This window comes from Empidonax traillii, unplaced genomic scaffold (genome assembly GCF_003031625.1).
Source record: "Empidonax traillii isolate 1590-97213 ecotype Southwest subspecies unplaced genomic scaffold, ASM303162v1 scaffold127:size982661, whole genome shotgun sequence".
NCBI lineage: Eukaryota > Metazoa > Chordata > Aves > Passeriformes > Tyrannidae > Empidonax > Empidonax traillii.
In genome coordinates, this window is record NW_020955320.1 from 879,668 (window position 1) to 907,320 (window position 27,653).

General features: G+C 52.0%; 4 protein-coding genes and 2 long non-coding RNA genes across 11 annotated transcripts; 2 read left to right on the forward strand and 4 right to left on the reverse strand.

The window, feature by feature from the left end:
• Window positions 1-1,171: 1,171 nt before the first annotated feature.
• LOC114057336 (glutamine-rich protein 2-like) lies at window positions 1,172-8,187 on the forward strand. Of its 3 annotated transcripts, none has more exons than XM_027883492.1 (16): window positions 1,172-1,980; window positions 2,230-2,334; window positions 2,602-2,706; window positions 3,105-3,419; window positions 3,553-3,623; window positions 3,772-3,901; window positions 4,055-4,237; window positions 4,514-4,636; window positions 4,855-4,917; window positions 5,272-5,436; window positions 5,593-5,711; window positions 6,389-6,454; window positions 6,760-6,861; window positions 7,274-7,373; window positions 7,540-7,633; window positions 8,019-8,187. In XM_027883492.1, exons 1-16 carry the CDS (start codon window positions 1,561-1,563, stop codon window positions 8,048-8,050), a joined length of 2,193 nt encoding a protein of 730 aa, XP_027739293.1. In that variant the 5' UTR covers window positions 1,172-1,560; the 3' UTR covers window positions 8,051-8,187. The 3 variants fall into 3 exon arrangements, with proteins under 3 accessions (XP_027739293.1, XP_027739292.1, XP_027739291.1); XM_027883491.1 differs by having other exon boundaries at window positions 1,173-1,980; window positions 3,108-3,419; window positions 4,511-4,636; XM_027883490.1 differs by having other exon boundaries at window positions 1,175-1,980; window positions 4,511-4,636.
• A 4,528-nt stretch (window positions 8,188-12,715) lies between these two features.
• Window positions 12,716-17,202, reverse strand: LOC114057351 (zinc finger protein RFP-like). The gene is given in 9 exon segments (XM_027883518.1): window positions 12,716-13,424; window positions 13,426-13,473; window positions 14,026-14,210; window positions 14,355-14,402; window positions 14,819-14,934; window positions 15,225-15,247; window positions 15,350-15,568; window positions 15,658-15,753; window positions 16,462-17,202. Coding segments are annotated over 9 exon segments (1,296 nt in total). The 5' UTR covers window positions 16,858-17,202; the 3' UTR covers window positions 12,716-13,259.
• Window positions 17,203-18,126: 924 nt separating this feature from the next.
• LOC114057349 lies at window positions 18,127-19,858 on the reverse strand. The gene is made up of 2 exons (XR_003571193.1): window positions 19,615-19,858; window positions 18,127-18,470 (listed from the first exon to the last, which is right to left on the reverse strand). It is a non-coding gene; the product is annotated as an uncharacterized LOC114057349 (long non-coding RNA).
• Window positions 19,859-20,721: 863 nt separating this feature from the next.
• On the reverse strand, window positions 20,722-21,664 carry LOC114057348. Its single transcript, XR_003571192.1, has 3 exons — window positions 21,496-21,664; window positions 21,115-21,390; window positions 20,722-20,783 (listed from the first exon to the last, which is right to left on the reverse strand). It is a non-coding gene; the product is annotated as an uncharacterized LOC114057348 (long non-coding RNA).
• A 26-nt stretch (window positions 21,665-21,690) lies between these two features.
• LOC114057347 (butyrophilin subfamily 1 member A1-like) lies at window positions 21,691-24,573 on the forward strand. Of its 4 annotated transcripts, XM_027883517.1 has the most exons (4): window positions 21,806-21,968; window positions 22,126-22,236; window positions 23,002-23,104; window positions 23,524-24,573. In XM_027883517.1, the coding sequence occupies exons 3-4, from the start codon at window positions 23,029-23,031 to the stop codon at window positions 24,033-24,035; spliced, it is 588 nt and encodes a 195-aa protein (XP_027739318.1). In that variant the 5' UTR covers window positions 21,806-21,968; window positions 22,126-22,236; window positions 23,002-23,028; the 3' UTR covers window positions 24,036-24,573. The 4 variants fall into 4 exon arrangements, with proteins under 4 accessions (XP_027739314.1, XP_027739318.1, XP_027739317.1 ...); XM_027883513.1 differs by lacking the exons at window positions 21,806-21,968; window positions 22,126-22,236 and adding an exon at window positions 21,691-21,772; XM_027883516.1 differs by lacking the exon at window positions 22,126-22,236 and having other exon boundaries at window positions 23,006-23,104.
• A 207-nt stretch (window positions 24,574-24,780) lies between these two features.
• Window positions 24,781-26,839, reverse strand: LOC114057335 (C-type lectin domain family 2 member E-like). Its single transcript, XM_027883489.1, has 4 exons — window positions 26,753-26,839; window positions 25,883-26,055; window positions 25,448-25,554; window positions 24,781-24,994 (listed from the first exon to the last, which is right to left on the reverse strand). Exons 1-4 carry the CDS (start codon window positions 26,835-26,837, stop codon window positions 24,781-24,783), a joined length of 579 nt encoding a protein of 192 aa, XP_027739290.1. The 5' UTR covers window positions 26,838-26,839.
• Window positions 26,840-27,653: the final 814 nt, after the last annotated feature.

Here is a 27,653-nt window from a genome sequence, read left to right on the forward strand (position 1 = left end):
CAGTTCAGCTAAGCAGGGGATGACGGTGCTGTTTTGCCATCCACTTACCACCAAGAGACCAAACCACATACTGAAGATAATGTTAAAATGAAGGATGCTCTTCTTGACACAATATTCCAAGTATGTACCTTACGTATATGTAATGGCCAATGGCCAGTCTCTTCGCGAACGAAGAACCAGGGAAGGTCTTTACACCTTCCAGCCTGCACATTGGATTTTTTAGGTGAGACACAGTGTGCGTGGAACTGAGCCCACCCTTTAATCCTGAGGTTCATCTGCCGGGGCCAAGCACGCTTGGACAGTGGCAGCGAGGTCCTCAGGACGTAGATGGATTGCCTTACAGGGCTAACGAGCTCCATCTGCCCGGGGAGTGTCCTAACCGGGAATCGAACCCAGATCTCAGCGTTGACAACGCTGTGGTTTAGCCACTGCACCACCAGGGGGGCACTTACGTATATGTGGAAACGCCCTGTATGGGCAATGCGTCCTCTTCTCCATAGCCTCCTGGTCTAGAAGCTTTGGAGAGCGGTGGACAGTCTCCCATCAGACAAGTGCCATCAGGTGCACCACCTGGTTGTGGGGGGACACCCAGACATCTGGGCCCCCTCCTGGTTCTGGGAGGCCATCTGGACATCTAGATCCCCTCAGGGTTGTGAAGGGTACCCCAAAATCTGGATCTCTTTGAGGAGCTGCCCAGACAGTTCTGTCCCCTTCTGGTTGCGGTTGGCACCCCAAACATCTGGTTCCTTTGGGGTTTTGCAGTGCCACTTGCCCTGCATTTCTAGGAGCCCAAAGGAAGAGCAGTCAGCAGCACCAGCTCTCTTGCTGACCCTGCATCCAGCCACCTGGGTCTCCCCAGCACTGTGGGACTGTCCAGGGGTCCCCAGCTCAGGCCATGTGTCTGTGTGTGTATGTCCATGCCTAATACTGAAGCACCCTGAGTTCCAGAAGCATGATCTCTGCTCAGCCCCCAGTTCCTGACCCACTGGTAACTCGCAGCACTGTGTGGCTGCATCACTGCCCTCAACTGCACTGTACAGGGGCACCCCAAGGTGGGGCGACACTTGAGGGGATGGAAGAGGTTGGGGTACACCCAACACTGGGTACCTTCCAGCCCAAGGGGGAATGTGGATGACCATCAAGGGAAGCAAGGGAATTTTTGGGTCCCTAACCTCATGTTCCCCCAGCCCAAGGTGGGATAGCTGAAGAAACAGGAAGCCATCAGGTAAGAACCCTACAGCCAGGGGATACTGACCCACCATGGCTGCAAGCCCAGGACTCGATGATCTGTAAAAAGTCCCCTCCGATCAGAACCATTCCATGATTCCATAGCTCTGTTGCAACCGGCTGCCAGGGCTAGGTGTTACCTGGCAACAAGAGAGAGCACAAACACAGGCAGATGCATGCCTGCGGCTGGGGCTCAGAAAGGCCGAGGAGGAGGAGGCGGAGGAGGAAGGGGGCTGCTGGCTGCCCACACTCCTAACTTGCCGGATTCCCTCCAAGCACAAAGTCTCCCATTCCCCCAGGACAGGTGCTGTGGTTTCGGACAGGGCAGCAGCCATGGCCTCAGTCAGCATGTTGCAGCTGCTGGATGATGCCATCGGGACCCCTGAGGTCAACATCAACTTAGAGGCGCTCCGCAAATTGCTGAAGCTCATGTTGGATCACCTGAGCCTGCTGGGCCTGCAAGACGTGCTCCCCTCGGCTGTGGAGGAGATCCAGCCTGCCGGATCATACCCTGGCCTGCAGAAGGAGGGCAGGACCGAGGCCGGAGGCCAGGGCATGCGGCAGCAGCCCCAAGAGCCAGGGAAGCAGCTGTCTGGGAAAGACCTGCTGGAGGGGACCAGGAGTGGCTCTCCAGTCACCTCCATGGCCACCGACGTGGAGAAGACTGAAGCCAAAGAGAGTGGCATCTCTGATGTAGAGGTTCCTCCCAGCCCCCAGGGTGGTCCCCTCAAGATACCCCCATCCTCCTCTGAGGTCTGTGCCCTTAAACCAAAGTTTGATTGAAGCCCAAGCTCACAGCAGCACTTGGGGTTTTACTATGGGAAAGGGAGTTTTGAGGAGGAAGAGCTGGGGATGAAACACTGCTCTGGGTGCTTTGGATCCTCCTCATGAAGAGTCTGTCTCTGCTGACGCAGGCTGTGCCATCAGCTCCCCAGGGCAGGGGCGGGGACTCTCTGGGGAGCTGCTCACTTGGGGCTCACCACTGCTATCCATCTCTCCTAGGCCATAGCTCTATCCCAGGATTCCCATGAAGATATGGCTGGGATAAAGACCACACAGTCCTGCATGGGAGAGGAAATCCAGAGGATCAAGGAGGCACTTGGCCAGGTGAGTTACCACCATCAGCAAGGTGTGGATCCGAGGGAGCAGCCAGTGCCCTTGCCTCTGCTTGCTAGAGGTTCACTACCCCTGGATCTGGCCCTGCTGGATGAATGGAGAGTGCTGTCCACAGTGCCTGGCTACCAGGCTTTGCCAGACCCTTTGCTGTGCCCCACATGGAGAACATGGCAGGGATGAAGGTCCTTCAGGGACCCCCAGATCAGGACCCCCAGATCAGGTCTCCTGGGGCTCAACCTCACCATCCCCCTGTCCTAGGCCACAGATCTCTGTGAGGGTCTCCGCAAAGAGGTCGATGAAATGAGAGCCACACAGTCCCACGTGGGAGAAGACATCCAGATGATCCAGAAAGCTCTTGGCCAGGTGAGCTGCTGCCAGTGCAGGAGGGAGGGAGCTGGGTGCCCACACCCTCCCTGCCTCTCACCATCTTGCCCTGCCACCCTTGGCCTGTGGCCCTCCATTGCCCAGCATGGAGGGCACCAGGACAGAAGAGTGAGAAGGGTCCACCAGGAGACACCCACCTCTGCCTGTGGGTCAGGACAGTGGTAGAGGTCACTGCCTGCCTTAGCCAAAGGGATCCTGAGGCACTTAGAACTAAACAGCCCTGATAAAAGGGAACATAGGTTCTGGGAAAGAGAGAAGATAAGGATGTACCAGTGCAGGACAGCCAGAGCTGCCAAGAGTCCTTCTGGCTTGTGCACAAGTTCAATTGTTAATGTTCCTGTGTCCTGACTGCTGCCCATCTTCTCATCTTACTGCAGTGGACCCTCCAGGATCCTGTTGGCCATCCACTGTCTCTCCATGACCAGTCTGCCCCTACCAAGCCCCAAATTTCAGACATGGAAACCCTGGGGTCATGCCCTGATACCCAGAGCACGACCCCAGGGATACAGACAGGGACCCCCAGTGCTCAAAGTGGCACCACCGGGACACAGCCTGGATCCCAAGCAGGCCACCCAGCAGTGGAGAGAATCACCAGAGACCTGTCTGAGCTCCGGGGCCAGGTGACCTCCCTACAGGGCCTGACCAGTGACCTGCAGGGCTTGGCCAGTGACCTGCAGGGTGAGAAGGAGAAGGTGAGCCTGTGGCAGTCCCTAAGGGGGCTGCAGGGATACCAGGGGGAATTGGCAGGGAGGAGACAGACAAAGAACCCCATGCTGGGAGAACATGAGGTCCATGCTCTGACTCCGCAACAACCACCCTTCCCAGATCAGGCAGCTGGAGGATGCCCTTGGAAAGCTAAGTGTGGCTGATGGCAAAGACGAGACCTCTCAGCTGGGGTAAGAGGATGGGAGAGGGCATTGTATCTCGTGCGGCTGCAAGGGAGCCTGAAAGGTGGCCAGGAGCATACGGTTTGGGCAGTGAGGGACACCTTCCGAGTGGTCCTGTGGAAGCTCAGCCTACCTGTGCCCCTGTCTCACTGGCCAGGTCTGCACTGCAGGAGCTTAAACAGGAGCAGAAGGAGCTAAGAGATGAGCAGAAGGAGCTGAGAGATGAGCAGAAGATTACCAAGGCTGCACTGAAGGAGCTGGTCACAGCCAACCAGCTTAAGGAGAAGGTAAGGTCCAGCGGAAGCACGCCCATTGTCACCCCAAACAGCAGGGTGCTCCTTGTGGGGTTCCTGGCCACATCCGCTGCCTGGCTGGGGCTGTTGAGCCGCCATGGCATGCAGGTCTGTTGGCTGCATCCATCCTACCTCCCCTTCCTGCAGCTGGATGAGCTGAGGGTGATGGTGGGGAGTGCAGGGCAGAAGCAGGCAGAGGCAGCAAGTCCTGACCGCAGCTCAGACACGGAGGTGCTGAAGAAGCTCCTACACAACTATGAGATACTCCAGGAGCGGGTGGACTCCCTGGTGCCACAGCAGGTGCAGAGGTCACTGCCACAGAAGAGCCAGGTGGGCAGATGGCAGCATGGGGGGCTTGAGGGGGGTGACTCAGGAGCCTCTTGTTGGGTTGTGTTCAGTGTAATGTGGGGCAGCCCCTTGCTGTCCTCCCACATTGATTTGGACAAGTCAGCAGCATGGAAGTCAGCAGGAAATTAAAGCCTTGATACAAATGTTGTGCTAGCACTGAGGGCTTGTGGCACTGGCTGAGTACCCTAGATCTCTCTCTCTGGGGCAACCAGACATCACTGGCAAGGCACCATCTCATCATCTTCCTCTCTGCAGCAGGATGAGGAGATGCTGAAGAGCATCCAAGCCACAGTTGTGCGGGTGGAAGGGGACTGTGAGCAGCTTGGCTACGTCACAGGGAGCCTACGGGATGACCATCGCCAACAGCAGAAAGATATTGAGGTGGGTGGCTGAACCCCCTGCAGGGCGGGAGTACAGGGGACACCCCAGCCTAGGAACCACCAGAGATCTGATCGCCCGTTCACCTGCTCATAGTGCTCTGTGGGTTCAAATGGCCTTTCCCAGAGGTTTTTGGATAGCAGAGAACATGGGGTGCTTGGCTGGCCAAGAGGCAGCTCTGACCCTGCTGCGGTGTCATGGAATGCTTTCTGTATTGGAAGGCTCTATTCCGGTCCCTGGAGAGTCTGGAGAAGAAAGCAGACAAGGAGGACCTGCTGCTGCTGGTACAGTCTTGAGGGGCCTGTCACCAATCAAGGAGTCTCAGGCAGGATGACAAATGCCCCTTGTCCTTTGGGCACTCGGTAGCAAAACTGCCTTTGGTGTAGGTGGGAGGGTGTATTTCCAGACTGGCTGCAAATCCCTTCTCAGGTCCCTCTATCTCCTCTTCCTCCCTGGCTCCCTTTGGCCGGTGGGATCAACCCCGCAGGGCTAATGGGGTGAGCATCAGGCCATGCACCCCTGAAAGGGCCACAATGTCCCTGCAGGAGCAGTTTTACCTCTGTCCCTAGCAGACACTGGCCCTGCGTGTTGTACCTCTGCCCTGTTCCCACCACTGTCCTGCCTTTCCTTCCTGCTAGAAAGAGGACAAAGCCGCCCTGGGCAGCAAAGTCAATTGCACCCAATTTGAGGCGAGCATGGAGAGTCTGGAGGAGAGGATGCGGGAGATGCTGAAACGGGTGTTGGGCCAGGAGCAGCACTGGCAGGAGGTCCACCAGCAGCTCCGTGATGTGCTGGACTCCAAGGTACAGGGTGCCTTGTCTCCACTGCAAAGAACTGGCTCCTTGGGGATTTTGAAGCTCAAGGCATCATCCCTCCGAGGATCCCCATCTTGGCTTTTCCCTGGGGACCACCATGTTTCATCCTGGGGCAGCTGTCTGAGGGTGTGCATCTGTCCACAGCTGGATCGCCTAGAACTGGGACCTTTCCAGAAGCAGCTGGAGGACATCTGGGGGAGAATGATCAAGGAGCTCAAGGACGAGATGTCAGTCTCTGCAGATGATGCTGCAGGAATTAAGCAGTGAGTGTGATGGGCATGGTGTTGGCTTTGAGGACATCACTGGCCTCGTTTCCTCCAGCTATCCCAGCCAGTGCCCATGTGGTACCCTGGCATCCGACAAGTATGCCAGCTAGCAAACTGCAGGGATGGTGACAAAGCATGACTCTGCCTTCTCCATCCACCAGTAGCAGGTTCGCCACATCAGAGGAGGTAGCAGGAGGGGCATCTGCAGAATGGAGCCCTCCAAACCAAAACTGGGATGTGGGTGCAGAGGTGCAAGGATGGGGGACAGCAGGTCATTCCCACAGGCAGGAGCACAACACATGGCACCAAGGGGCCAGGTCATGACCTGCCCTCCTGACCAGGCGTAGGGGGGTCATGAGTGCTGACAAGAGGGTGACACTGGGGCAAGGACTGCTTCAGATGGCAGCATGGGCACCTGCACCCTGTCCCTCACATCCCTCCCTACCTGCCCTGGGCAGCCAAACAGTTCAGAGGTGCCAGCATTTGCCAGGGTGAGCTTGTCTCTTTTTTCTCTTGGGGGAGAAATCAGGCTCAACACCCTGCAGTTCCTCGTGCAAACACTGTGACTCCTTGTAGCGACATGCCCAGCATCTGCTGCTGCCTGTGAGCTGCTGTCTGTATGCAGGCAGCACTGCAGCCTCACCAGGAGCTCACCAGACTCTTTCCCCCCTTAGGCAGCTGCTGGTCCCTTACAAGTGCCTATCCTGCGACCGGGACCTCAACATGCAGGTGCCTGGCCCGTGAGTAGCACCCAGCACTGATGTATCAGGGGGCTGCGTGGGTGGGATGGGGGGGATGGGTGCTGACAATGCCCTGTGTCAGGCATGAGGGTTAGGGTGTCTGCCTTGGGATCTGACTCTGCTGAGCCCTCTCCACATTCCCTGTCTGTCAGCCAGGGAATGGGGACCCCTCTGGGAACCTCTCCCTGAAGGCAGCAGGCAGGGGCATGCTGTGCGGTACAAGCCTATGGGTTTTGGGGTGCTGTCCCAGGCTGGGATGGCTTGTTTGTCCCCCATCACCCACCCGTGGCTCCTGTCTTCCCCAGGCACATTGACACACTCCCGTTCTATCCGCCGCTGCCCATCACCCATGCTGCACACCCCACTACCATCATCACAGAGGAGCAAGCACAACAGCATGGTTACAGGTAGGGCACATGGCGACCCATCCCTGGGCCCTGGGGTGCAGGATAGTCCGTCTGCTGGCGGAAACAGAGGGAACCAGGGGACCTGGGCAGGGCAGGTCACACAGAGGGCCAGCTGTCCTTGGTCCAGGTCTCGGGGGTTTTAGAGCTCCTGCTGTGCTGCCCCATCCAGCCCGGTCTCAGTGACACTAGTGCCACATGTCGTCATCACAGTTGTATCTTATCTCAGCCTAACCTCATGCTTGGTGGGGGGGTTGATTTAGCACATTGAGACAGGCATGAGTCTGCTGCAGCAGTTGTAGGGGAGTCGGAAAGGACATGCCCCACCTGGGAACATCCCCTTCCTGGCACTGTGGGATGAAGCTCAGGGTACCACAGAGCTGGACACTGATGATTTCTGTGCCCTGGCCCCCAGGAAGCTGCCCAATGGCAGGTCCCACCTCAAGCTGCAGAATGGCAGGGGCCAGTACACGTCCACTGCACAGCTGAAGGATGTCCTGTGGCTCTCCAAAAAGGTAGGGATGGCAAAGGGAGGGATACATCAGGGAGCACCGAGGCTGGGAGGGAGATTCTGAGCATCTATTCGTGCCTTAGTTTCCTCAGGGAAAGCTGCATGGGGAAGGTTACTTGGGGGTGCTGAATTGGGCTCAACATTTCAACCAGCCACTCTCTCCTTCCCAGCCTGGTGTGACTGAACTGCTGGGTGCAGATGACCGCACTGACCACAGTCAGAAGTGCAGGCCTAAGGTGGCAGTGAGGGCACAGGACAAGCTGGGTATGGCCCTGTGAGGGCACTGGGGAAGGGGGGAGTGAGCTCCAGCTGTTTTCCAGCAATGGGTGAGCACGGCTCTCTGTGCATGACTGAGTAGGTGGAACTGAGGTCTGAGGTGGGCTGAGGAGGGGCAGACACAGGACAGATGGGGAGGACTGGTGGATGGGGATGTTTGAGCTGGAGGGCAGTGTGGGGATGGCCCTAGGCAGTGTGGGACAACAGCCTGTCTGCTGCAGGGCAGGGGCAACACTGTCCCGCAGGGTCTCTGGCCAGGCAGGTCTGCTGCCTGTCCTGTCCTGGAGTGGCAGATCTGCCCCCAGCCAGGGCTGTCCCTGGGCTGGGGGGGCTCACCCCTGTCCCTTGGCCCCAGGCCCTACCGCCTTACTAGAGCACCGCCCAGCCTCGGACCCCAGCCACTGACCCCAGGCACAAATGGCATTTGCTGCAAATCTAGTCCCCCCAGATGAAGCACCTGGACACCCAGCACCTGGGCTGAGAGAGCTGCCCAAAGAAAAGGGATTTCTTCTCAAGTTAATTAAAAAAAAAAAAAATTAACCTGTTGTTGTTTCGAATTTTCTAAGCAAGATTGATTTCAAAACTACCCTCCCGCCCTCTGCCGCAAAGCTGCCGCTGCAAAGCTGGCCAGGTACTGCAGGGAATGGTGAAGGTTCAGTGGCGGCAGGAGCAGGAGAGCATGGGGGGCATCCCCCAGGCTGGGTAGTGTGGGAGGACTGGGGGTGTGCCCCTAGAATGAAGGCAGGGGAAGGAGTGGGGCCAGGGCATGTCCATGAGCCAAGTGGAGGGTCTGGGCCTGCCACCCAAACCCATGGGATGAGGTGGGGGGGCAAGAGGTAGAGTCCCTGGGGTGCTGGTTTCCCCACACAGGTGTTGGTGCAGCAGGCTCAGGGTGCCCCTGCAGTGGAGTTGCTCTTTGGCGGGGCTGGGGTGGGCGGCACTGCGTGACTCGAGGGGAGTCGGGAGGAGCCCAAGCAGCACTGCCGTCTCTCCCACCCCAGACCCAGGGGGGCTTTGACATCATCATCAATCCCTGGGAATGCAGTGAACAGGTGGGACCCCAGCATGGAGTGCTCAGAGCCCCAGGATTCCCATGGAAGGTGCGGCAATGACCCCACTGTCACCGCTGTCCTCACCATTCCTGCCATCTGCTCTGTCCCTTGTGTTTCCTCTCTCCCCACAGGTGACAGTGACCATGCAGCAGGTACAGGAGTTCCTACACCACTCATCCCTCACAGGTCCTCATAGTGCTAGTGACATCATCCTCATCTGTGTCATATTCCCTGGCCCCATGGGGACCCCTCTGTTGTATTAAATCCGAGGATGGCCATGTAAATAAAACTGGGCACTTATGATGATGATGGCCTAAATTCAGCTTTATTCTTTTCATCCAGAATATTACATTGTCTTTACACAGCTGCACACACACACTGTCTCTAGAATCTTACATACTAACACTATTCTTAGTTCTATTATCTATATTTACCACTAGCCTTCACGTATGATTGGATGTTCACCTCTTATTTACATTCTTTTCCATGCTGCTAGGCACCACAGCCTTGCTGCATCCTCCAACACCCCTCAACCCTGCCTTGGAGTGCTTCCCCCAGGTGGGGACCTTCAGGGGGATGGGGACCACGCATTGATTGATCTGTGGGGACAGGGATGTCAGGGGTGTTGGGGTCCTTGGAATGTTGGGCACAACCACAGGAGTTTGGGGACAACTATGGGGTCAGAGACCTCTGGTGCTGATTTGGGAGTTTGGGAAACACCAGGGCATTAGGGGACATGAAGGGTTGTGGGTAAGGGATGGGTGTTTGGGACCTTGGCTCTCCCACCAAGCCACAGTGCTCAGCACCCAGCAGGCTCAGCTGTGGGCACCCAAGGGGAACAGGGGCAATGCCTCTCTCTTCACAACCCTACATCCTGGTGACCACCTACTGCCTGGTGAGAATGGGGTGATGGTGGATGGGTGGGGGGTCCCCTGGAACCATAGGGTGTACTTGTAAGGGAGGGCATGGTGCTGGGCAGGGGTCCCTGGGCCATATGCAGGCAGTCACCATTGCTGGCACTGTCCAACCCAACACCATCAGAAGAGTGTGCTGGGAAGTCAGGCTGAGGAGAGGCGGGACTAGGGGTGCTGGGAGGCTAAAGGTGCTGGAGGAGGATGGGGACATCTTACCCTGCTGCAGGAGATCAGGATGCTGCGGGATGAGGGTAACTTGGAATTTGAAGTGACTGAGAGCCCAGGGCTGGATGCCTGGTGCCACGTGCTGGAGGGTAAGTCCAAGACTGGCTGGCAGGTTCACACCTGTTTCTGGAAGACAGTGGATATTTACTCCAGAAACTTTACCTCATCACTGCTAGGACAATTGTGGGCAGCAGCGTTTCCAGAACCATTCTGGTTCTTTCTCTGGTTCCTCCTGTGTAAGATGCAGTTGGCTTTGCAGCAGTGTTATTTTTCCCCAATTTCATTTGAACCTCTTGCCTCCAGAACTTCTCTGAAAACTTCATATCTTTTTCTGAATTTGCATCAGCCAAAATCTTAGTCATCAAAACTGGCTCTCCACATTTAACAGAAGTTCTCCTGTCTGTGCTTGAGAAGCCAGGGGCTCTGCACGGGATGACATCTCCTCTCCATGTAGTTCTGCTGCAGGGCACATCCAGGAGGGAGGACAGACTTGCCAGCATCCATCTCCTAGCTCCATCCCGTGGGAAGATTACTGCAGCTTCTGTTAGGAAAAGGACATGGGGCCAGGCTCCCAAGCCTTCCCAGGGCCCCTGACAGGATCATTCTGGCTTTTCCAGATCCCAGTGAGCGTTGCATTGGAGGATGCAAGGCCAGCTTGAAATCTGTGGGCAGAAAGCCACTGAGGTGGGGGCCCACAGTAGTAGCTGGAGAGAAGATGTGAGAGCAGGATAAGGCATGGTGCTGTGGACCCATGGGTCCATGATTTCCACTCTGGAACCAGCAGGAGTGAGCTGGAGCATCTCCAAGTGGTCTGAGAGCCAGAGTGCTCTTTCCTGACCTCTTCTCTTGGGACATTGCATTTACAGCGTGAATGCAGTGTGAATCTGGTCTCTACAGTGGACTTGAACATCCTTTAAACTGCCAATGTCTTCCAGCTTCTCAGCACCATGATTTTATGACAACATCAACTACTGCCTGTTAAACATAGGTGCCAGCATAAACTTCATTCTTCCCCAGGACTGACTGTTGAGGACAGAGATACAAGCATGGTGAGTCCTGACCCTGACCCTGGCCCTGTCCCAGAAAACATGTGCAGTGGGAGCAGAGGGTTATGGAGCTGGGGATGGGGCCACTGCAACATGGGCAGGTCACCCATCCCTGACCTGCAGTCCTGTGTGTTGTCTGAGTGCTTTTGGGAGTCCCTGACCTCTCTGGGTAACCAGCAAGACCCCAGAGGTCCTTGTCCCTATGTATGTCCCCATCCACCCTGTCCCATAATTGTCCCCAACCCACCCCAGGTGTCTTTATCTTCACAGATCAAGCCCCCCAGATATCCCCCCCCCCGACTGTTCCCATACCCCTGGCAGTCCCTACCCGTTGGAAGGTCCCCACCCTGGGGGTAGCACCACAGGGCATGGCTGAGGGACCCCAGGGGACCAGGGAATGTGACACAGATGAGGATGTGACACACAATGTGACACTGGCACTTTGAGGACCTGTGAGGGATGAGTGGTGTAGGAACTCCTGTTCGTGCTGCATGGTCACTGTCACCTGTGGGGACAGAGGGGAGGGACATCAGGGACAGAGCAGATGGCAGGAATGGTGAGGACAGCGGTGACAGTGGGGTCATTGCCGCACCTTCCATGGGAATCCTGGGGCTCTGAGCACCCCATGCTGGGGTCCCACCTGTTCACTGCATTCCCAGGGATTGATGATGATGTCAAAGCCCCCCTGGGTCTGGGGTGGGAGAGACGGCAGTGCTGCTTGGGCTCCTCCCGACTCCCCTCGAGTCACGCAGTGCCGCCCACCCCAGCCCCACCAAAGAGCAACTCCACTGCAGGGGCACCCTGAGCCTGCTGCACCAACACCTGTGTGGGGAAACCAGCACCCCAGGGACTCTACCTCTTGCCCCCCCACCTCATCCCATGGGTTTGGGTGGCAGGCCCAGACCCTCCACCTGGCTCATGGACATGCCCCGGCCCTACTCCTTTCCCCAGGCATACACCCGCAGTCCTTCCACACCACCAAGCCTGGGGTGTGCCCCCCATGCTCTCCTGCTCCTGCCATCACTGAACCTTCACCCTGCCCCATGGCACCCTTCCATGCTGCTAACTTCTCCAAGTTAATTTGGGGGACAGCAATGGTTTATGGCCCATTCTAATGATACGACTACTCTTTGGCCCTGCTTCTCATGACTGTGTAGTGGTGCCAGCTGGGCCTCATCAGAAAGGAAGAAATTGGCATGATAAAAAACATTACCACACCTCCACAGGATGCTGCTTCTTATAAGCCTTCTCCCTTATCTGGCTCAAAAACACTTTAAGACATCAATCCCAGGTTACGAGGGACACAACAAATTGCCAAGCTTAACCAGTTTGTTTATTCAAAGTTCAGTCTATCACAATTTGTCCTTTTTTCAGTTTTCTGGGGTTTAGTGTGTTTTCATGTGGAGGATTTGATGTGCTCCTTCACCACATCTCCAGTGCTGCCGTGGGGGAAATTCAGGTCTAAAGCATGTCTGAGTAGAGAAATTATTTCACAGAATAAATGGCAAAAAAGCCTAAAAATCACCCACAATTCAGATTTCTTTTGCTCAGCCCAGCTACCAGCTTCATTCATGCTGCCCAGGCCCTATAATGCACTATAGGGTCTCATCCTCTATATTCAGTTGTTAAAAAAGGCTCCTTTTAGCTTAAATAAACCATCAGATGTGGCTTTTTCGTGGGTATTTTGGACAGTGAGGGAATTTGTGGGGGGAGAAATGTCCAGCTTGGCTTCATTTTGGGGAGAAAAACCTCTTCTCTGAGCAGATGAAGTTATGAAATGGAGAAGATGAAACAAAACAATTACATTTTATCCCAATAAATTGGTTAAGAAGAGGGGAAAATGGAGTGTTTGAAGCTCACCTTTTGGAGCAGGATGCTGCAAAGAAGTACTTATATTTACACATCACTGGGCCTTGTCTGGTAAGGAAGACGGCATCCAGGACCAACCTCACCATGAACCAAACAGGGAAACAACTAATTATACAACTGATCAGGACTGTAATTTGGGTTTAGCGGTGACCTGTGAGTTTGTCAAGGCAGTTAATTAAAATTAGGGCCCTGAAGATAAAAGCAGCTGCCTTCCCTGCTGCCTTTCCTTGTGGTTTCTCCCCTTCCTCAGTCTGATGTCAAGTATGTGTGTGGATAGGGAGGCAAGCCTGGCAGTAAAGGTGGAGTGACTGAGGCTGTAAGAGGCAGAGACCTGCCCAGTCCTGCCTGTGCTTGCTGATAACAGCTCTCTATTACATAGTTTAACCCTAATAACAGCTTTCTGCTGCTTCAAGATAAAAGTTTATTTTTCCCCCTTCTATTCAACTTGTAGGTGTTAATAGGGGATTAAAACAGGGGATAAAATCCTGTCTGTGGCCTCTCTCCCTGCTCATGTTGTGGCAGTGGCAAAACCATAAGCCATAGTGATCCCAGCAGGCACAAAAGGTGGTTTTAGCCCATTTCCCCTGTATTCTCTGCAAAGCCTAAGCAGAAAAGTTTCGACTTGCAAAATCTTATTATGAGCCATCCAGAAGCAAAGCCCATTTTCTGCCTCAAAGTGAGTTTTCAAAATTTTTTAGGGACGTTCTCCCTCTTTTTCTAGGCTATGGTTCCATTGACAAACAGCTAGGGAAATAAAATATCTCTGTTCTCCCACTGAGGAGCAAGAGAGTGAAATGTGATTGTTAAACTACATGTTATAAGGAAAATTAAATGGATCTGGGGGTGGGGAGTTGGGGCCATTTATTGAGTGGAGGGTTTGCTGGGGTGGTGGAAGTGTCTGTGCTTGGGAGGTTCATGGTCGGTTTTGGGGGGATTCAGGGGCAGAAGGTGAGCAGAGCTGGCCCCTCACCCAGCCAGAGCAGTGGCCGGAGTCGCTCACCAGCAAAAGAGGCAGGGGGAAAGACAAAGATTTCGGTCTGGCTGTCAGCATCACGGAAAGCCACCCGCCCACCAGCATAATCCAGAGCTACCTCAATGCGTCGGAGTGTGTAGCTGTGCCGAAGACATGTGGGGCTGGGCCAGGTGAGAGCCTGCAACTGCCCCAACCACTGGCCCACAGCCCAAACTCCACGTTCAGGGCTGAGACCAAAGCAGCCCTTACGAGACACAAATTCCCGAGCCACCCCCAGCGCCCAGTCAGGACCGGGACGAACCTCCACAGCCCAGCAGTGCCGGCCCCCCACAAAGCCCTGCCGACCCAAAACACAGCAGAGAGACTCAAAACGCTCCTTTCCTGAGGGAAGAGGAGCTGGGGGTGATTCCCGGCGGCGCGCAGTCCGGCCATCTGCTGACACCAGGATTTGGGGGTGAGCTGTGGCTGGATCCAGGGTCACAGTTGCTAGAGGGGAGAGAGGTGTTAGTGGGGCTCTATGCATTGGGGTATTAGCTTCAAAAATCACACCAGAGCATCAGCTCCAGGTTCTGCAGCTGAGCCCCAGTTCTGGATGCTGGATCTGAGCATTAGCCTTGAAGCCTGACTCACCTCTCCGATATCCCCCTGAGTCTTCCTCCAGTGAACAGCCCAAGCTGTCTGCAAATAGAAGATGACCCCCGGAGATTTTTACCTCTGGTCCTGTCCCTGGGGCTGCCCCACATCCACCCATCTCCTTGCAGCAAGGAGAAGGCAAGACCACAAGAGGTGGGAGACATAACCCCCTTCATTCGGAGCATCACCCGCCTCCACACATAATTAATGTCCTAACTTGGGTGCCAATTAACCACCAAGAGGCCTCTGCATCTCCCACCTGCAGTTTCCTATGCCTTAAGGTTGCTGTAAAGAGAATAAATCCCTGATTTTCTTTTAATTAATGGAGGACTTAAAGTGATGCTTTTCCTGTCCGACTGAATTTGCCAGCCCTGGGGTTTCTCTTTCCTCCCAGTCCCACCCTAGGTTCCCATTTCTGCTTCACAAATCCCCTTTTTTGCCAATTTTTCCCCTACAAGCACCTTTAAACTGTGTCACTGCCTCTGCCAGCATGTTGGTTTTCCGGGTAACATCCTCAAGCTCTGCTTCCAGCTCTGGCAACGACAGCAGCATCGGCTGCACCTTCCTCTCTGTGCACCTCGAGGGGGGAAAATTGGTGTGTTTAATGCCAAGAAATCCCTAAATTTCCTTTCCCCACCACTAGAAAACCCCAGGGACATCTTTATTTCCCTTGGCAAGAGTCCAGCTCCTGCGAGATGTGATGGCAGATTCCCCCATCTTCACCAACTTCTGGATTAACCACCAATCCCCTCCAGCTAAAAAGCAAAAATCCCAGAGGAAAAGAATGCAGAGTGAGGAGGAGATCCCAGAAATTGAGCATTTTGGCCCACGAGTGGTGTTCCTGCTGATGGTTTTTGGCCCCAGTACCTGCTCAGGGTGGTTTGGGCATCCTGGAGAGGAAGGGAGAGAGATGCTTAGGACTGTTTTCCTGGGAATAAAAGCCAAAGTGGAGTGGGGGAACAGAGGGATTTGTGGGGAAAGTTTTGGCTCACCCGTAGCAGATCAACATCTGGTTGCTGACACTTGGCCTGGAGCTCAGCACGGTGTTGCCGGATCCAGGTTATCCTGGCAGCTTCACCACATTGCTGCTCCTCCAGTCTCCAGCACAGGTGACGGAACCGGGCAAGGAAACATGATTCCTGCTCCCTCAGAACCCACCGGAGCTCTTCCAGCATCACCAGTAGCTTCTGCTTCTCAGCATTGACTCGAGTCTAGGGGATGAAGGAGAATCAGGATGCTGCTGGAGTGGAGAATGAAACAGTTTGCCCCCACAGTGCACCTTAACTGCAGCAGCACTCACCAGCATCTCCTGTCTTGTCTCCTTCACTAACTCACTGAGACTGACGCGTTGCTCATACTCCTCTTGCAGGCTTCTTAGAGAATCTTCAAACTGTTTCTGCAAAAGGGAAAAAGGGGGTTGGGCTCCTGGAGGAGGGGGAAAAGGTGGGGCTGGGACCCCGTAAGGAATTGCAATATGGCCAAAGCAGGTGGCCCATTCCTCAGCCTCCTCTCCAGCTGCACTGAAGCAGATATGTTCATGCATATCCATGTTATAAATAATTTTATAGTAATGCTCTATGGATAGTCTCACCTCATCTGTAGAGATATGTAAATATATACTGATAAATGGGCATTATAGGACTCCCAGACAGGCTGGGAAATCCTATCTCTCCAAATTCTCCTGTAAAAAGGTTTGCACCACCCTTCAGTTCCCATTCCCCCTTTCCCCGCTCCTTGCACCCCCAGCCAGGTCCAAAACCCCTTGGGGACCCCCATTTCTCCTCCACACCCGGAAGCAGAACAGGAATCCTCCACAGCAAAGGCACTGGGTGACAGCAGCAGCTTGAATTCACCAATATGTAGTTTTGGTCCCAAAGCTGCCACACTCCTGCCCTGTTTCATACTTAACCCTCAGCAAATTGCAGCATTTCAGCTCACTTTTGACTTTTGGATGCTCATAGTATTTTTTTTTTCTCCTGGAAAGATGGGGGAAAACTTTGCCCCAACTCAATATACATATTTTGGGGGCAGAGTTTTAAAGGGGAATTGGGGTTTTAGCGTCTCTCAGGCAGGAAAACAGCGTCTGAGACGGGGACTCGCTCACCCTGTACCCGCGAGCGGCTTCTTCGAGGGGCACGGCGGGCTCAGCGCGATGCTCAGCGCACGCAGCGCAGACGAGGATTCCATCCCGGTGACTAAAAAGAGTGAGGGGTTGTTCGTGCTTCCGGCAAAGCTCCTGCGCCGTCGGCGTGTCCAGCTCCCGGACGGCAGCCACCACGTTGGCCAGCTGCCGGTTGGGACGGAAGTCGCCATGCGGGAAAGGGACGCGGCACTGCGGGCAGGAAGCGCGCCCGGCGGCATCCGCCGAGCAACACTCGAGACAACGCCGGCAAAAATTGTGGCCACAGCTGAGGATCATAACAGGGTCGTGGAAGAAGTCCAGGCAGACAGCGCAGGTGGCTTCCCCCTGGAGGTATCTGATGGCATTTCCCGCAGCCATGGTTATTCCTAAAGCGCTCTCGGGGAAGTGTGCACATAAAGGGGCCTGGCCAAGGTTTTCCGGGAAGTGGCGACAGGGCGGGACCCCGGTGTCGGCATCCGGGACCTGCCTGGCAGAAGCAACGTAGAGCTGGTCTGATTTTCCCACTGCCCCAGTGACGAAACCGCCTCCAAGGGCGAGGCCAGCAAGGATTTAAGGACAGAAGTGAACACAGGCAGCGACAGCGGGGGCGGAGAGGGGGGCGTTAGTAGGCATGAATTATTTGCAAGGCAAATTTTTGCCACTCCGGCTGCAGCGGGGGAAGCAAAGTGCGGCCGGAGTGTGGCTGTAGAAAACAGGGATTAAAGGAGGTCCATAGAGCTCACGTGGATATCAGCTGGGGAACGAGGGGCGGGGCAAGGCGGGGGAGTCTTAAGGTGAAATAAAAACCGACCCTTTTCGCTCAGCACCCAAATTGGATGGGAAAAATAAGAAGCAAAGGGGAAAAAGTAAAAGAACTGTGCGGGGAGGAGGTGTTAGAGCAGAAATTCCAGGAGGGTGTAATGTTAATGAAGTTTTGCAATCACGTGAATTCGGAAAGTGAACCAAACGAGGGTCTTGGAGCGGGAAGCTTCACTTCTATAGAATAATAAAAGTATGTTAAATATATATAATCTAGCATAATATTAATATAATTTTATATATTTATTTTAACTATCATAAAAGTGTTAACTGTTTCAGTGTATTTTATGTAATATAAAAATATAATTAGATATATGTTTAACTGAAATTGCAAATCTTAGTATAGAATTATAAAAATAACAAAACCCTCGTAAAAATAATTTAAAAAGTATTAATCAGTTATGAATAAGGCTGATAAAACACACTTTGAGGTGCAGTGGGGCAGAGCACAATAGAACGGGACAGGATGAAACGGGAGGAACCGAGACCAAATCTGAAGTTTGATATCTCAGAGCAGAAAGGAAGAAACACCCTAAAATCCTTTTTTTCCTTTTTTTTCTTCCCCCCCCCCCTTTTTTAAAGTATGCTTTTTTCTAGGAAATGCCTGAAAAATTAGTTAACGGCAGACCGACTTCATGCTTAATTAATTCTTAATTATTTCAGGTATTTACTGTCCTTTTTTAAGAGGAATCTCAGCCTACACGAGGTTTCTGCAGCAGGAGGAAAAACCAGGGATGTAATAGATATAAATATTTTCCGCAGAAATTGTTATTTTGTACGTTTTTGCTATCTCTATGCATGTACGTAAAAGCAAACCGCTGTTTCCACCTTACTTAAGGATTCTTAGTTGGGAGGGGAGTGGGGAAGGGGCCAATAAAACAGCTCTTGGAGCTGCAGCGCCTCGGTGCCCATGTGCATTGCAACCGCTTCGCTTTCTGGGGTAATTTGTACCGTTTTAGCAGAGTTTGTTTTTTTTCGTGGTGGATGGAAGCCCAGCCGACCGATGCCGCAGGAAAGCCGCCCTGGGGCAGGCGCGCAGGCGGTGGTGGCGTGGCTGCACTGAGGAGTGGCTGCTCACCCGAGTCTCTAAGAGCCGCGCCAGGGAGTGACTGTCACCTCGTGTCACTGAAGGACCTGCATCGCGGGACGGCTGTCAGGTGTCGCCAGAAGGGCTGCACTGAGAAGAGGGCGAAGTGTGAATAGAATGTATGGAACAGAATAAAATAAATAGAACTAAAGAGCCGCAGCGAGGAGTGGCCACTGCCGCGCATCCAAAAAGCGGCGGGGGCACCGAGGGGCGGGCGAAACGCGGCCCGGATCGATCCTCCCCGTCCCACACACGCCCCCGCTCGACGAGCGGGGACTCCCCGGGCACCGCGCCGGGGCTGAGAGGCGACAGCCAGAGCCGGGAAAGCGGCTTCCAGCGGCGGGGAGGAGCGGGGCATGGCGTTCTCGGCCAAGTCCCCGAGCTCTTAGGCACCGGGACAGGTCTGCCACTCGGCACCGAAGGACCTGGACCTGTGTATACCGCTGCCTCTTGCTCTCCCGCTGCTGTCTCCCTAGCCTGCGGAGCAATAAATGCCGTAATATCTATCCTATGCACACACTCATAAAAAAATTTTGGAGTCTTTTTTCTTATTTTTTTATTTCATGACCTTCATGTAGAGCAGCAGCACAAGACCACTTGCTAGTTAAAGCAGCAGAGTAACTGTTGGCAGTAAATCTGGGGCAGAACAGATCTTGTTCTGTGGCAAGATCTGAGCTGGGAGGAAGCTCGACTTGTGTCCCAAGGAACACGGACAGCACCCGGGACTCTGGGCTGTGGCAGCATCTTTCAGAGTCCAGCTACCGCATCTGTGTCCTGCATCTCCCAGCGATGACCCCCTGTTGGGTGCCAGCTGGCTCCTGGCCTCGCTGGGCTTCTCCAGCCTCATCCTGCTTCTCCTTCTCATCCCACTGCATGCTTTTTCTGTCTGCCAAGAACTGTGGGAGAGGAGCCATGCCAGGCTCCAGGGTTGCCTTTGCTGCAGGGAGACTCGTGCAGGCACCCGTACCTGGGAGGAGGGAAGGACATGAGCAGTGAGTGGGTGCTGAGCCTCCTGCTGCCTTCCCTGGGACAACCTCATCTTCCTTCTGGCTTCTCCCCAGATAACTGAATTATCCCAAAATACAACTGAATTCCTTCCAAAACAATTCTGAGTTCCCCTCAAATATCTCTGAGTTATGACAAAAATAACTGAATTATCCCAAATACCTCTGCATTCCGCCCCAAATGCCTCCAAATTCTCCTGAAATAGCAGAATTCTCCCCAAACACCTCTGAACTCCTCCAGGGCCTCCTGCAGAGCATTCCACTAGCAGCAGCAGAGCTCAGGCTCTTTTCAACCTCTGTGGGGAGCCCAGAAGGGAAGTGAAGCCTCATTTCACTCCAAGTGGGAAGATAAATGACAGGGATAGATATCACACAAGGGATATTTTGAGCCCCTCTCCACAGGTGGGGTGACAAGGGGGGAAATTGAGCAGTTTCCACATACCTGCTTGGGATGATCCCAACATCCTAAAAATAAAAAGGAGGGATAAAGGGGCGAGGTATGGGGTCAGGATCTCTTAGGCAGCACTTTGGAAGGGCTTCTGGGTAAGGAGGGCTCTCACCTGGGGCAAGCGCTTGGCCTCCAGCTGCCCAATGAGCCCATGGAGCTGTGTGATCCCCTCAGCCACTCAAGAGGATTTTTTGGCCTGGGCAGTTGTGAAGGCATTGTTCAGCTCTGCCAGCCACCCCAGCATCACCCACTCCTACTCCACCAGCAGCCGGCACAGCCACTTGAACTCGGCCTCAGTGCCGAGCCACTCAGCCTTGCTTGTCTCCTAGAGGAGACAGAAAACCCCTGTGTAACCCCAGAGCTGAATTTTCCATTTCAAGCTAAAGGACAAAAGCACTGTGGCTGGAGCTGGGGGTCTGTAACACTGGGGCAGAGCTAAGGATGTGGCTAATTAGCGACTGCAGCATAATTAAGCACTTCAGCCCATGGTTTTCCTTCTTTCTCCTTCACTGTTGTCATTCCTGTTTATATTCTGTCCAAAACCACATCAGGCCCTGGAAAGCATGGGGGAAGGTTAATTCCATATTAACAAATGTCCCTTTAGGATGCAGTCTTGGATGAAAAGGAGCAATGCCATGAAAATGCAGTGATTTAAAATGTGGATAATAAGCACCTGCACATGGAGGTGGTCAAACCTGCCAAGGATCTGCACCAACCACTCTAGCTGGGTATGAGGCTTTGCAAGGCACCAGGATACCTCATGGATGTACGGATACCCCCTGCATGTTTCTTCCACAGGGTTTGGGGGAAAAATAAATATCCATTTGGGTTGTCAAAACACCAAGAGGCCCCCTGTAGCAGGTAGGCCCTTATCTTTCCTCACTCTCCAGCCTAGAAACTCTACCAATATCTTCCTTAGGGATTGCATATGAGACTGAATTTTCTCCTGAATATACAAAAAAGTAAAAAATTATTTTAAAAAAAATGTAAGTGATCAGCCCAGATCATTTGTATAATTCCGCCTTTAAAATCTTAAATTATCTGGGGGAGGAAAGCTAATAATCTTCAAAAAAAGCCCCTGTGCTCCCTTCCCTGGAAAGCAGGGATCAACTCGCTTTATGTTTCTCCTATGACAAGAACCAGGCACTGGAGCTTTCCCACCAAGAAATTAAAATATTTTCATTTTGCACCTTTTTTGAGGGAAGGAGGGGGAAAGAGGGAGAAGGGGAGGAAAGGGAGGGAGCAAAGCCTGATAAGTCTTAGGAGGCTGATCTCACCTCGCGGGTCTCTGCAGGACCCCCAAAAATCTTCATGACCACAGTCTGTGGCGGTTCACCCATTGCCTCCAGCAGCCATGCAACCCCAAGGGGTTTTGTCTCTTCAGCACCGGGAGAGGAAGTTGTGGCTGGTCTCAGCATGCAGGTTTTGTGCCACTGCTGTGGCCCCACTGCCCTCCCAGTGAGGAGAATGCTGGGGGTTGGCAGTGGCGAAGGGTGAAGCTGCCTGCCCTCGAACTGCCCTTGGGTGTTCCTGCGCTCAGATCCCAGCACAACCTGTCCCAGTGGGAAAATCAGATTTCCTCACCCACAGCTGTCTTTAAAGATGTTTTATTTCTCCCAGGTTGTCTCATTTCTAGGCATTGCTGTCTCATCCCTCACCTGGAAGCTGCTCTCAGCCTTGTCCCTGCTTTGCCTTGTTCAGCTCCATTGTGCAGAAGGGGCCACACCCAGATTTGGGCCGCTAGGGGGCAAAATTTAACCAATTTCTTCCTAGTGGTGACGTGCAATACTGCATTTTTTTTTTTGCACTCTCTTAATTTTCCTCCCTTCTCTCTGCAGCGCCTGCGTCCAGAAAGTAAATGGCCCTGAAATGGGGGAAAAAGGTGCAATCAGAGGGTGCAGGAGGCGTCCAAGCACGTCATGGCCCCATCTGGAGGTGAGAGATTGGAGGACTCCTCCCTTCTTGGCGATAAAACCTGGCAGAGGCAGAGACAGGACAGAGCTTTGGCTGAGCCTGTGCCAGAGAGGGGAGAAAAAAATTCCAAGTGGAAACAAATCCAGTGGAGAAGCAGCCAGTGGAGGAAAAACAACCTGAAAACAGCACCAGTGACACCAAGGAAAACACCAAAGAGGTTTGAGAGAGGGGGAAACTTGCAGAGCTGGTAGGTGGTTACATCAACCTGCTGTCTTTTTTGGGGAAAAAGGGGATTTTGAGCTTTCTCTCCATCCCATTAACACAGGAAGGAAAGTGGATTTACCCTTGCTTTGACCTCAGGGTCTTTGTTTCAGATTTCATGATGTTTTGCAGTGGAGGGTCATGGTGATATTTGCTCATAATAATCCATCTGGGGATATCTGGGTGAGAAACAGGATGGCTCCTGCTTTTATCTTCATTTAAGGGTGATTTTCTTACCTTTCCCCCACTTTTACTCATCCCCCTGCTGCTTTAATCCCCCTTTCTGCAGATTTGCCGAGGAAATAAACAGCAAAGGAAATGAAACAACTTTTTCATTTTCAACCATTACAGTGTGGTTTATTCAACCATTTTTGGGCTTTATTTGGGCTTTATTACTCATTTCCAGGTCCCTTTGCATACAAAGCCCCACACTGGGTTCTGGAGGATGGATTTTAGGCCCTTCAGTGCCAGCTCTTATCTCCCCTTCACACATTTTCTTGGGGGCCAGCAGGAAATTTCTCCCCTCTCAGAGGATTTCTCTGGACGTGAGAGGTAGAGGTGGCTTATCTCAATTTTAAGGAGTTTCCTCACTCAAACAAACCTTGTCAGATTTGGTTGATGAATGGTGGAGGCAGAGATGTATTTAAGACAGATTCAGCCCTGAGCCAGCACAAGAAATGGGGTTTTGGGTTATAATAATACCTACAAGGTAGATGGGTCCATCCAAATGTGCTCCTCATGTTCCCTTCATAGTCATTGGGAAATTAATTGATTTAACCTATCTCCATGGGCCTTTACATAAACGAACCAAGTTCTATTACAACTGTTAGTGAAAAAAAATGGCACTTTCTTGAAGTATTTTGATTAAATGTGGTGTTTGAGCCCATTTCCTGCCATAAAAATGGGCAGAAAGCTGATATGTGCCTGTTCGTAGGATAATAATTTGATTTTACTCTTTTTTTCTTTCTTTGTCTTTCTCTTGCCTCCAGCCAGGAGGGGAGGACACTGCAGGCATAATGGCTTTCTTCCTCAAACCACGGCCATGCACATGGGACCTTGCCCTGGACTACCACACTGCCAAACAGTTTGAAGGTAATCAAAGCAGGAGCAAAGTACTAATTCCTGGTGTTTTCTGGGCTGCATCAATGTCTAATGAGTTGGAGATTCTCCAGCTCCACCTTCTGTCTCCCTGGGTTCTCCATCTCCAAACTCCATGTCTTGACTCCTCCATCTCCAACCTGGCTCAGAGATCCTCCATCTCCAGCATCCATATTTTGTCTCTTCCTTCTACAACCTCAAATGGAGAGCCTCCCTTTCTTGACTTCTCTATCGCCAGCCTCAGCTGCATAACCTCTATCTCCAACCTCCACCTCTTCACTCCTCCATCTCCAACCTCACTCCTTCTCTCCCTTTCTCCTTGAAAAGTCAGCAGTGACTTTTGGGTCAGGTTTTTGGGTGCCTCCTTTACACTTAAATGTGGCTTCTGATCTCTCCTCTGTTTTGCTTTTCAGTGGATGTGACCCTGGATCCAGCCACAGTGGGTCCTGAGGTGATCCTCTCCGAGGACCTCAAAGAGGCAACTTGGGGCAGGCCTCAGCGCCAGTGGCCAGAGGGTCCCGGCCGGTTTGACACAGATCCGTGCATGCTGGGCAGCGAGGGCTTCACCTCGGGCCGCCACTACTGGGAGGTAGAGGCCAATGGGCGCTTCTGGGCTGTGGGGGTGGCCCGTGAGTCGGTTCAGAGGAAAGGCCGGGTCCTCTTCAAGCCCAGCGCTGAGATTTGGGGCTTGCAGAAGTACGATGAGCTCTGTGTTGCCCTCACAGCCCCATCCAATACCTCCATCCCGCTCCTCAATGGGGAGATTGGAGTCTACCTGGACTACGAGGTGGGACAGGTCTCCTTCTATGCCGTTGGCAGCCGCCAGTGCATCTTCACCTTCCCTGTGGCTTCCTTCAGTGGGGAGAAGGTTTTCCCCTACTTCTGTGTCCTCCTCTCAACCATCAAACTGTCCCCCAAGGGCTGATGCACTGACGGAATCCTTCCAAAGCTGGTTGCACCATGGTGGTTGAAATGCTCCTTGATGCTCTTCAAGTCTTCTATTCCAGGTCTTGGAGTCATTTCCACCTCAACTCATGGTCCTACCTTCATCTTAGATGTCTTTATTTTGGGTTATGTCCAGGGATTTTGAGTCTGAGCGCAGCACAGTTGGTCTCATCTCAAAGCCACTGTCATTAAATTCATCCAAAGCTTCCTAACATGAGCTGGGATTCACTGAACTGTTTTTGACCTGAAAACTTGATTTTTCCTCCCAGATAGCCTTCTCTGATAATTCCTTTACTGACCTCAATGTCCATCACTGGCTAGGCTTCCAATGTAGATTAAAAATCATAATTTTTGCAGGCTTTGCATTAATGCCAGCTGTTGCCTCATTTTAAAACTGATTTTGTCATCACAAGGATGTGCTTGCACTTACTTCCCCCACTTCCATGCTCAGGTATTTCCAAGTAATTAACATGCAATTGATATAAATGTGCTCTGAATATAATAAATTTTTTTTCTAACAAGCAGAAGATGTCTGCATTTGACCTCTCACCAAGTTGCCCTAGACCTAAAAAGACCCCCTAAGGCTGCCCTAGCCCCCAGGAACCTGTAGGACTGCCCTACATGGGTCTCCAAAGGTTGCCCTTTCCCACCAACACTTTGTTGGTCCCCTGGTACCCTCAAGAACCCCTCACCCAGGGGATTTGAAGCCTTTTTGAGGTTTTCTTTCATGGTGCAGCAGGTATCTGGGTGTGAGAAGACCTCCCTGCAGCACCCAAGGAGCTGACACAGAGGTTTTTAGCCCATCTCATCCCTTTGCCCTTGCCTGAGCTCTGCAGCTCAGGTTTATTACAAATCCAGCTCCTCTCAGTGCTGCAGGGGGAGGAGCTGAGCCCCTTGTCATCCAGGTAAGCGCAGAGCCCACCACCACGGATTTGAAACCTGGAAGGACAGAGGAGACAATCCCCCTCAGACACGCTCAGAAGTAAAAAGGACAAAAGTCACACATGGGTTTCCCCCTATTTCAGTTCTCAGGCATCCTTGTGGGCATCAACATGCCAAAATATCAATATATATTTCTTATACAGGAGTAGAAATAATTCAGCATCAATATGCCAACACTGATGCTGACTTATTATTATTTCTAATAAGAAATCCAAAGCTTTGCAAGAAAAAAAAGAACTTCTAATAAAAAATCTAATCTCAGTATTTTCTCACCAAACACACCACTCCTATATCTTAGGTCAAGGCAAGAAACAAGATGCAGCGTTGCCCTTTCCAAACATAACTGTCCCATTACTACCTCTGGATGCACCTCAAGTGCCAGAAGAAATACACATTTTGTGGCTGGGTAATCACCAACCAACAATGTAATGATGAAAAACACGGACTCACAAGTGCGATAAAAGTGAGTGGTTCACCCATTGCCATGGCTGCTCCTCGTCTTTCCGCAGAAGGCCAACCCAATGCTCTGAGATGCCTTTATATTTAATCACAAAGCTCTAAAAAAGAGAAAAAAAGGTTTTTACCTCCTTCTAGCAAAAAATCTCCATTTTACCAGTTACTTGTGCTTCTCTAGGGCTTCTTTGGGGCTTGAACCTTTCAATCTGCTAAAAAAGTGTGTCTAGCTACAGTTGGCAGCAGTTGGCTTTAGTGAGGAATTTGAAGAGACCCATGATGACCAACCCTCAAGAAAACCCTCTTCCCCAAGTTCTTGCCCCAGATCTCCAAGGAAGATCCTGAAAGACCAGTCAAAGAAACCATGAGGTGTCAAATATGTTGGCTTGGGTTTTTTTTCCTAATGCTAAGCGTGTCCTCTTGTCTCCTTACCAAGTCCTCCATGCTGTCCAGCATGGCCAAGGAAGCACCAAGTGCTGAGCAGTTGTCCTGGCTGGATGTCCAGTTCCCCTCAGTCTCCGAAAAATAGTAGCATTTTCCTCTATATCTGATCCAGTCGAAGGGGCACTGAAAGTAGGACTGGGGATGAGGCTGAAAAGCCTGCACTGTCATTAAAAAATAGAACAGTGTTAAGGAGCAGCATCTTCCCCTTGCCTCTCTTGAGTGGGGAGGTCATCCTCCATCCCATGGTCTCTGAAGGTCTTGCATCTGCCTCAACTGTGAGTTAAGGAAAAAATTAAGATACAAAGAGAAACTGTGGGAGAAAATAAGCTCAAATCATGGCCCAGCTTGTGGTGTTGGCCAAGAAACATGATTGATGCACCTTCAAAGAAAGAAACAGGATGCTAGCCTTCAGAAAAACCAGAGTTTAAGAGGAATTTCAGAATAGTCCTATCCCTAAATATGCCCTTGGGTATTTCTCTCTCTTATTAATACAAATGTAGGAAAAGTGACAGAAAATAAATTCTCTTATTCCTGGAGACTTCGGAGCTTGGTAGGACTCATGCCAACACCTCTAGGCCCATTCCTCTCTGAAAACCATACTTATGAGTGGCTGACTGTGTGTGTGAAATGGCTCTTCCTGTTGATTTTCTACGGACTTCTAGATATCATCAGCTCCTACACCAAGGGGATGAGTTTGGTCTTCTGTAGAAAGGCTGCTCTGAAATGTCCCTCTCCTGGAGAGGACAGCAGCTTGGGTGGGCTCTGTCTTCCACAGAAGAAGGGGAGGTAGATCTGGCACATATGCAACAACCCAAAATATCTCAGAGACATTCCTCATCATTCCTCCTTGACATTTACCTGCAAAAGTGATGGCTGTGACAAGCAGAGCTGTGAAGAGCGCTGCCAGCATCACCTGGCAGGCAACACGTGCCTCCGGCTTCATCTCCAGGCTGTGACCTGCAGGAGAACAGATCTTCAGTGACTCTACGAAGGTTCCCAGGGGAGCAACATGCTCCAGGTCATGCCCAGATGATGACAGGTTGGTCTCTTCCCCATGCCAGGGGGACTTGGTGTCATTTTGGGTGAGAAATAAGAAAAAATTCTTCTCCACATGGAATAATTTTTTTTTTTAATGGGAACTCTATGGGGAGTCTCCTCCACAGCTCCAGCCTGAAACTCCTGAAATGCACCATAATTAAAATCATGCTTTAATTTCTGCGTTCCACCTCTTTATTAAAGTTCAGTAGAGGTTTTTTCTCTAACTCAACTGAGACACTTTGAGTCTTGAAAATTGTCCAAGTCATGGATGTCCTCCATCTCTGGGTCCTGTGATCCAGCATATGCTCTTTCCCTTCACTTTGAGCAAAGAAAAATCTGTTTCTACGCAGTTTTACCTAAAAATCTAAGTGGTTTCACCCAGTGGGGCTACCTCCATTTTTGGTTTAAGCTTTTCCCTTTTTGTCCCCATCTATGACATGAACCAAATCTCATGGGACAAAGTCTCCTTTCCCCTCTTTCTCCTGGAAAAACGCTATTAGAAAGTAAGTCAGAAACCAAATATGTCAGGTAATGAAAAAAAATTATATATAAAAGAAAAATATCAACAAAAAAATCAACAAATAAGAAAAATCAACAAATTTACTAAATTAAAAAAAAAATCCCCAAAAATCTTAGTCCCTGGTTGAATAGATTGAGATAATGGAAAAGACTCCCAAAGCCACTTTTTTACCTTATTGTGGACCAAGAGGATGATAGAGAT

Excerpts from the sequence above, each read along its gene's own strand:
- LOC114057336 (XM_027883490.1), top strand. The coding sequence starts at position 1,561 with ATGGCCTCAGTCAGCATGTTGCAGCTGCTGGATGATGCCATCGGGACC. Across the intron at positions 6,862-7,273 it reads GCACAACAGCATGGTTACAG|GAAGCTGCCCAATGGCAGGT; the intron begins GTAGGGCACATG and ends CCTGGCCCCCAG. Across the intron at positions 7,374-7,539 it reads TCCTGTGGCTCTCCAAAAAG|CCTGGTGTGACTGAACTGCT; the intron begins GTAGGGATGGCA and ends TCTCCTTCCCAG.
- LOC114057335 (XM_027883489.1), bottom strand. The coding sequence starts at position 26,837 with ATGAAGCCGGAGGCACGTGTTGCCTGCCAGGTGATGCTGGCAGCGCTC. Across the intron at positions 25,555-25,882 it reads TGGACAGCATGGAGGACTTG|AGCTTTGTGATTAAATATAA; the intron begins GTAAGGAGACAA and ends TCTCTTTTTTAG. Across the intron at positions 24,995-25,447 it reads CACTCACTTTTATCGCACTT|GTTTCAAATCCGTGGTGGTG; the intron begins GTGAGTCCGTGT and ends CTGTCCTTCCAG.
- LOC114057347 (XM_027883513.1), top strand. The coding sequence starts at position 21,707 with ATGGGGGAAAAAGGTGCAATCAGAGGGTGCAGGAGGCGTCCAAGCACG. Across the intron at positions 21,773-23,001 it reads CGTCATGGCCCCATCTGGAG|CCAGGAGGGGAGGACACTGC; the intron begins GTGAGAGATTGG and ends TCTTGCCTCCAG. Across the intron at positions 23,105-23,523 it reads CACTGCCAAACAGTTTGAAG|TGGATGTGACCCTGGATCCA; the intron begins GTAATCAAAGCA and ends TTTGCTTTTCAG.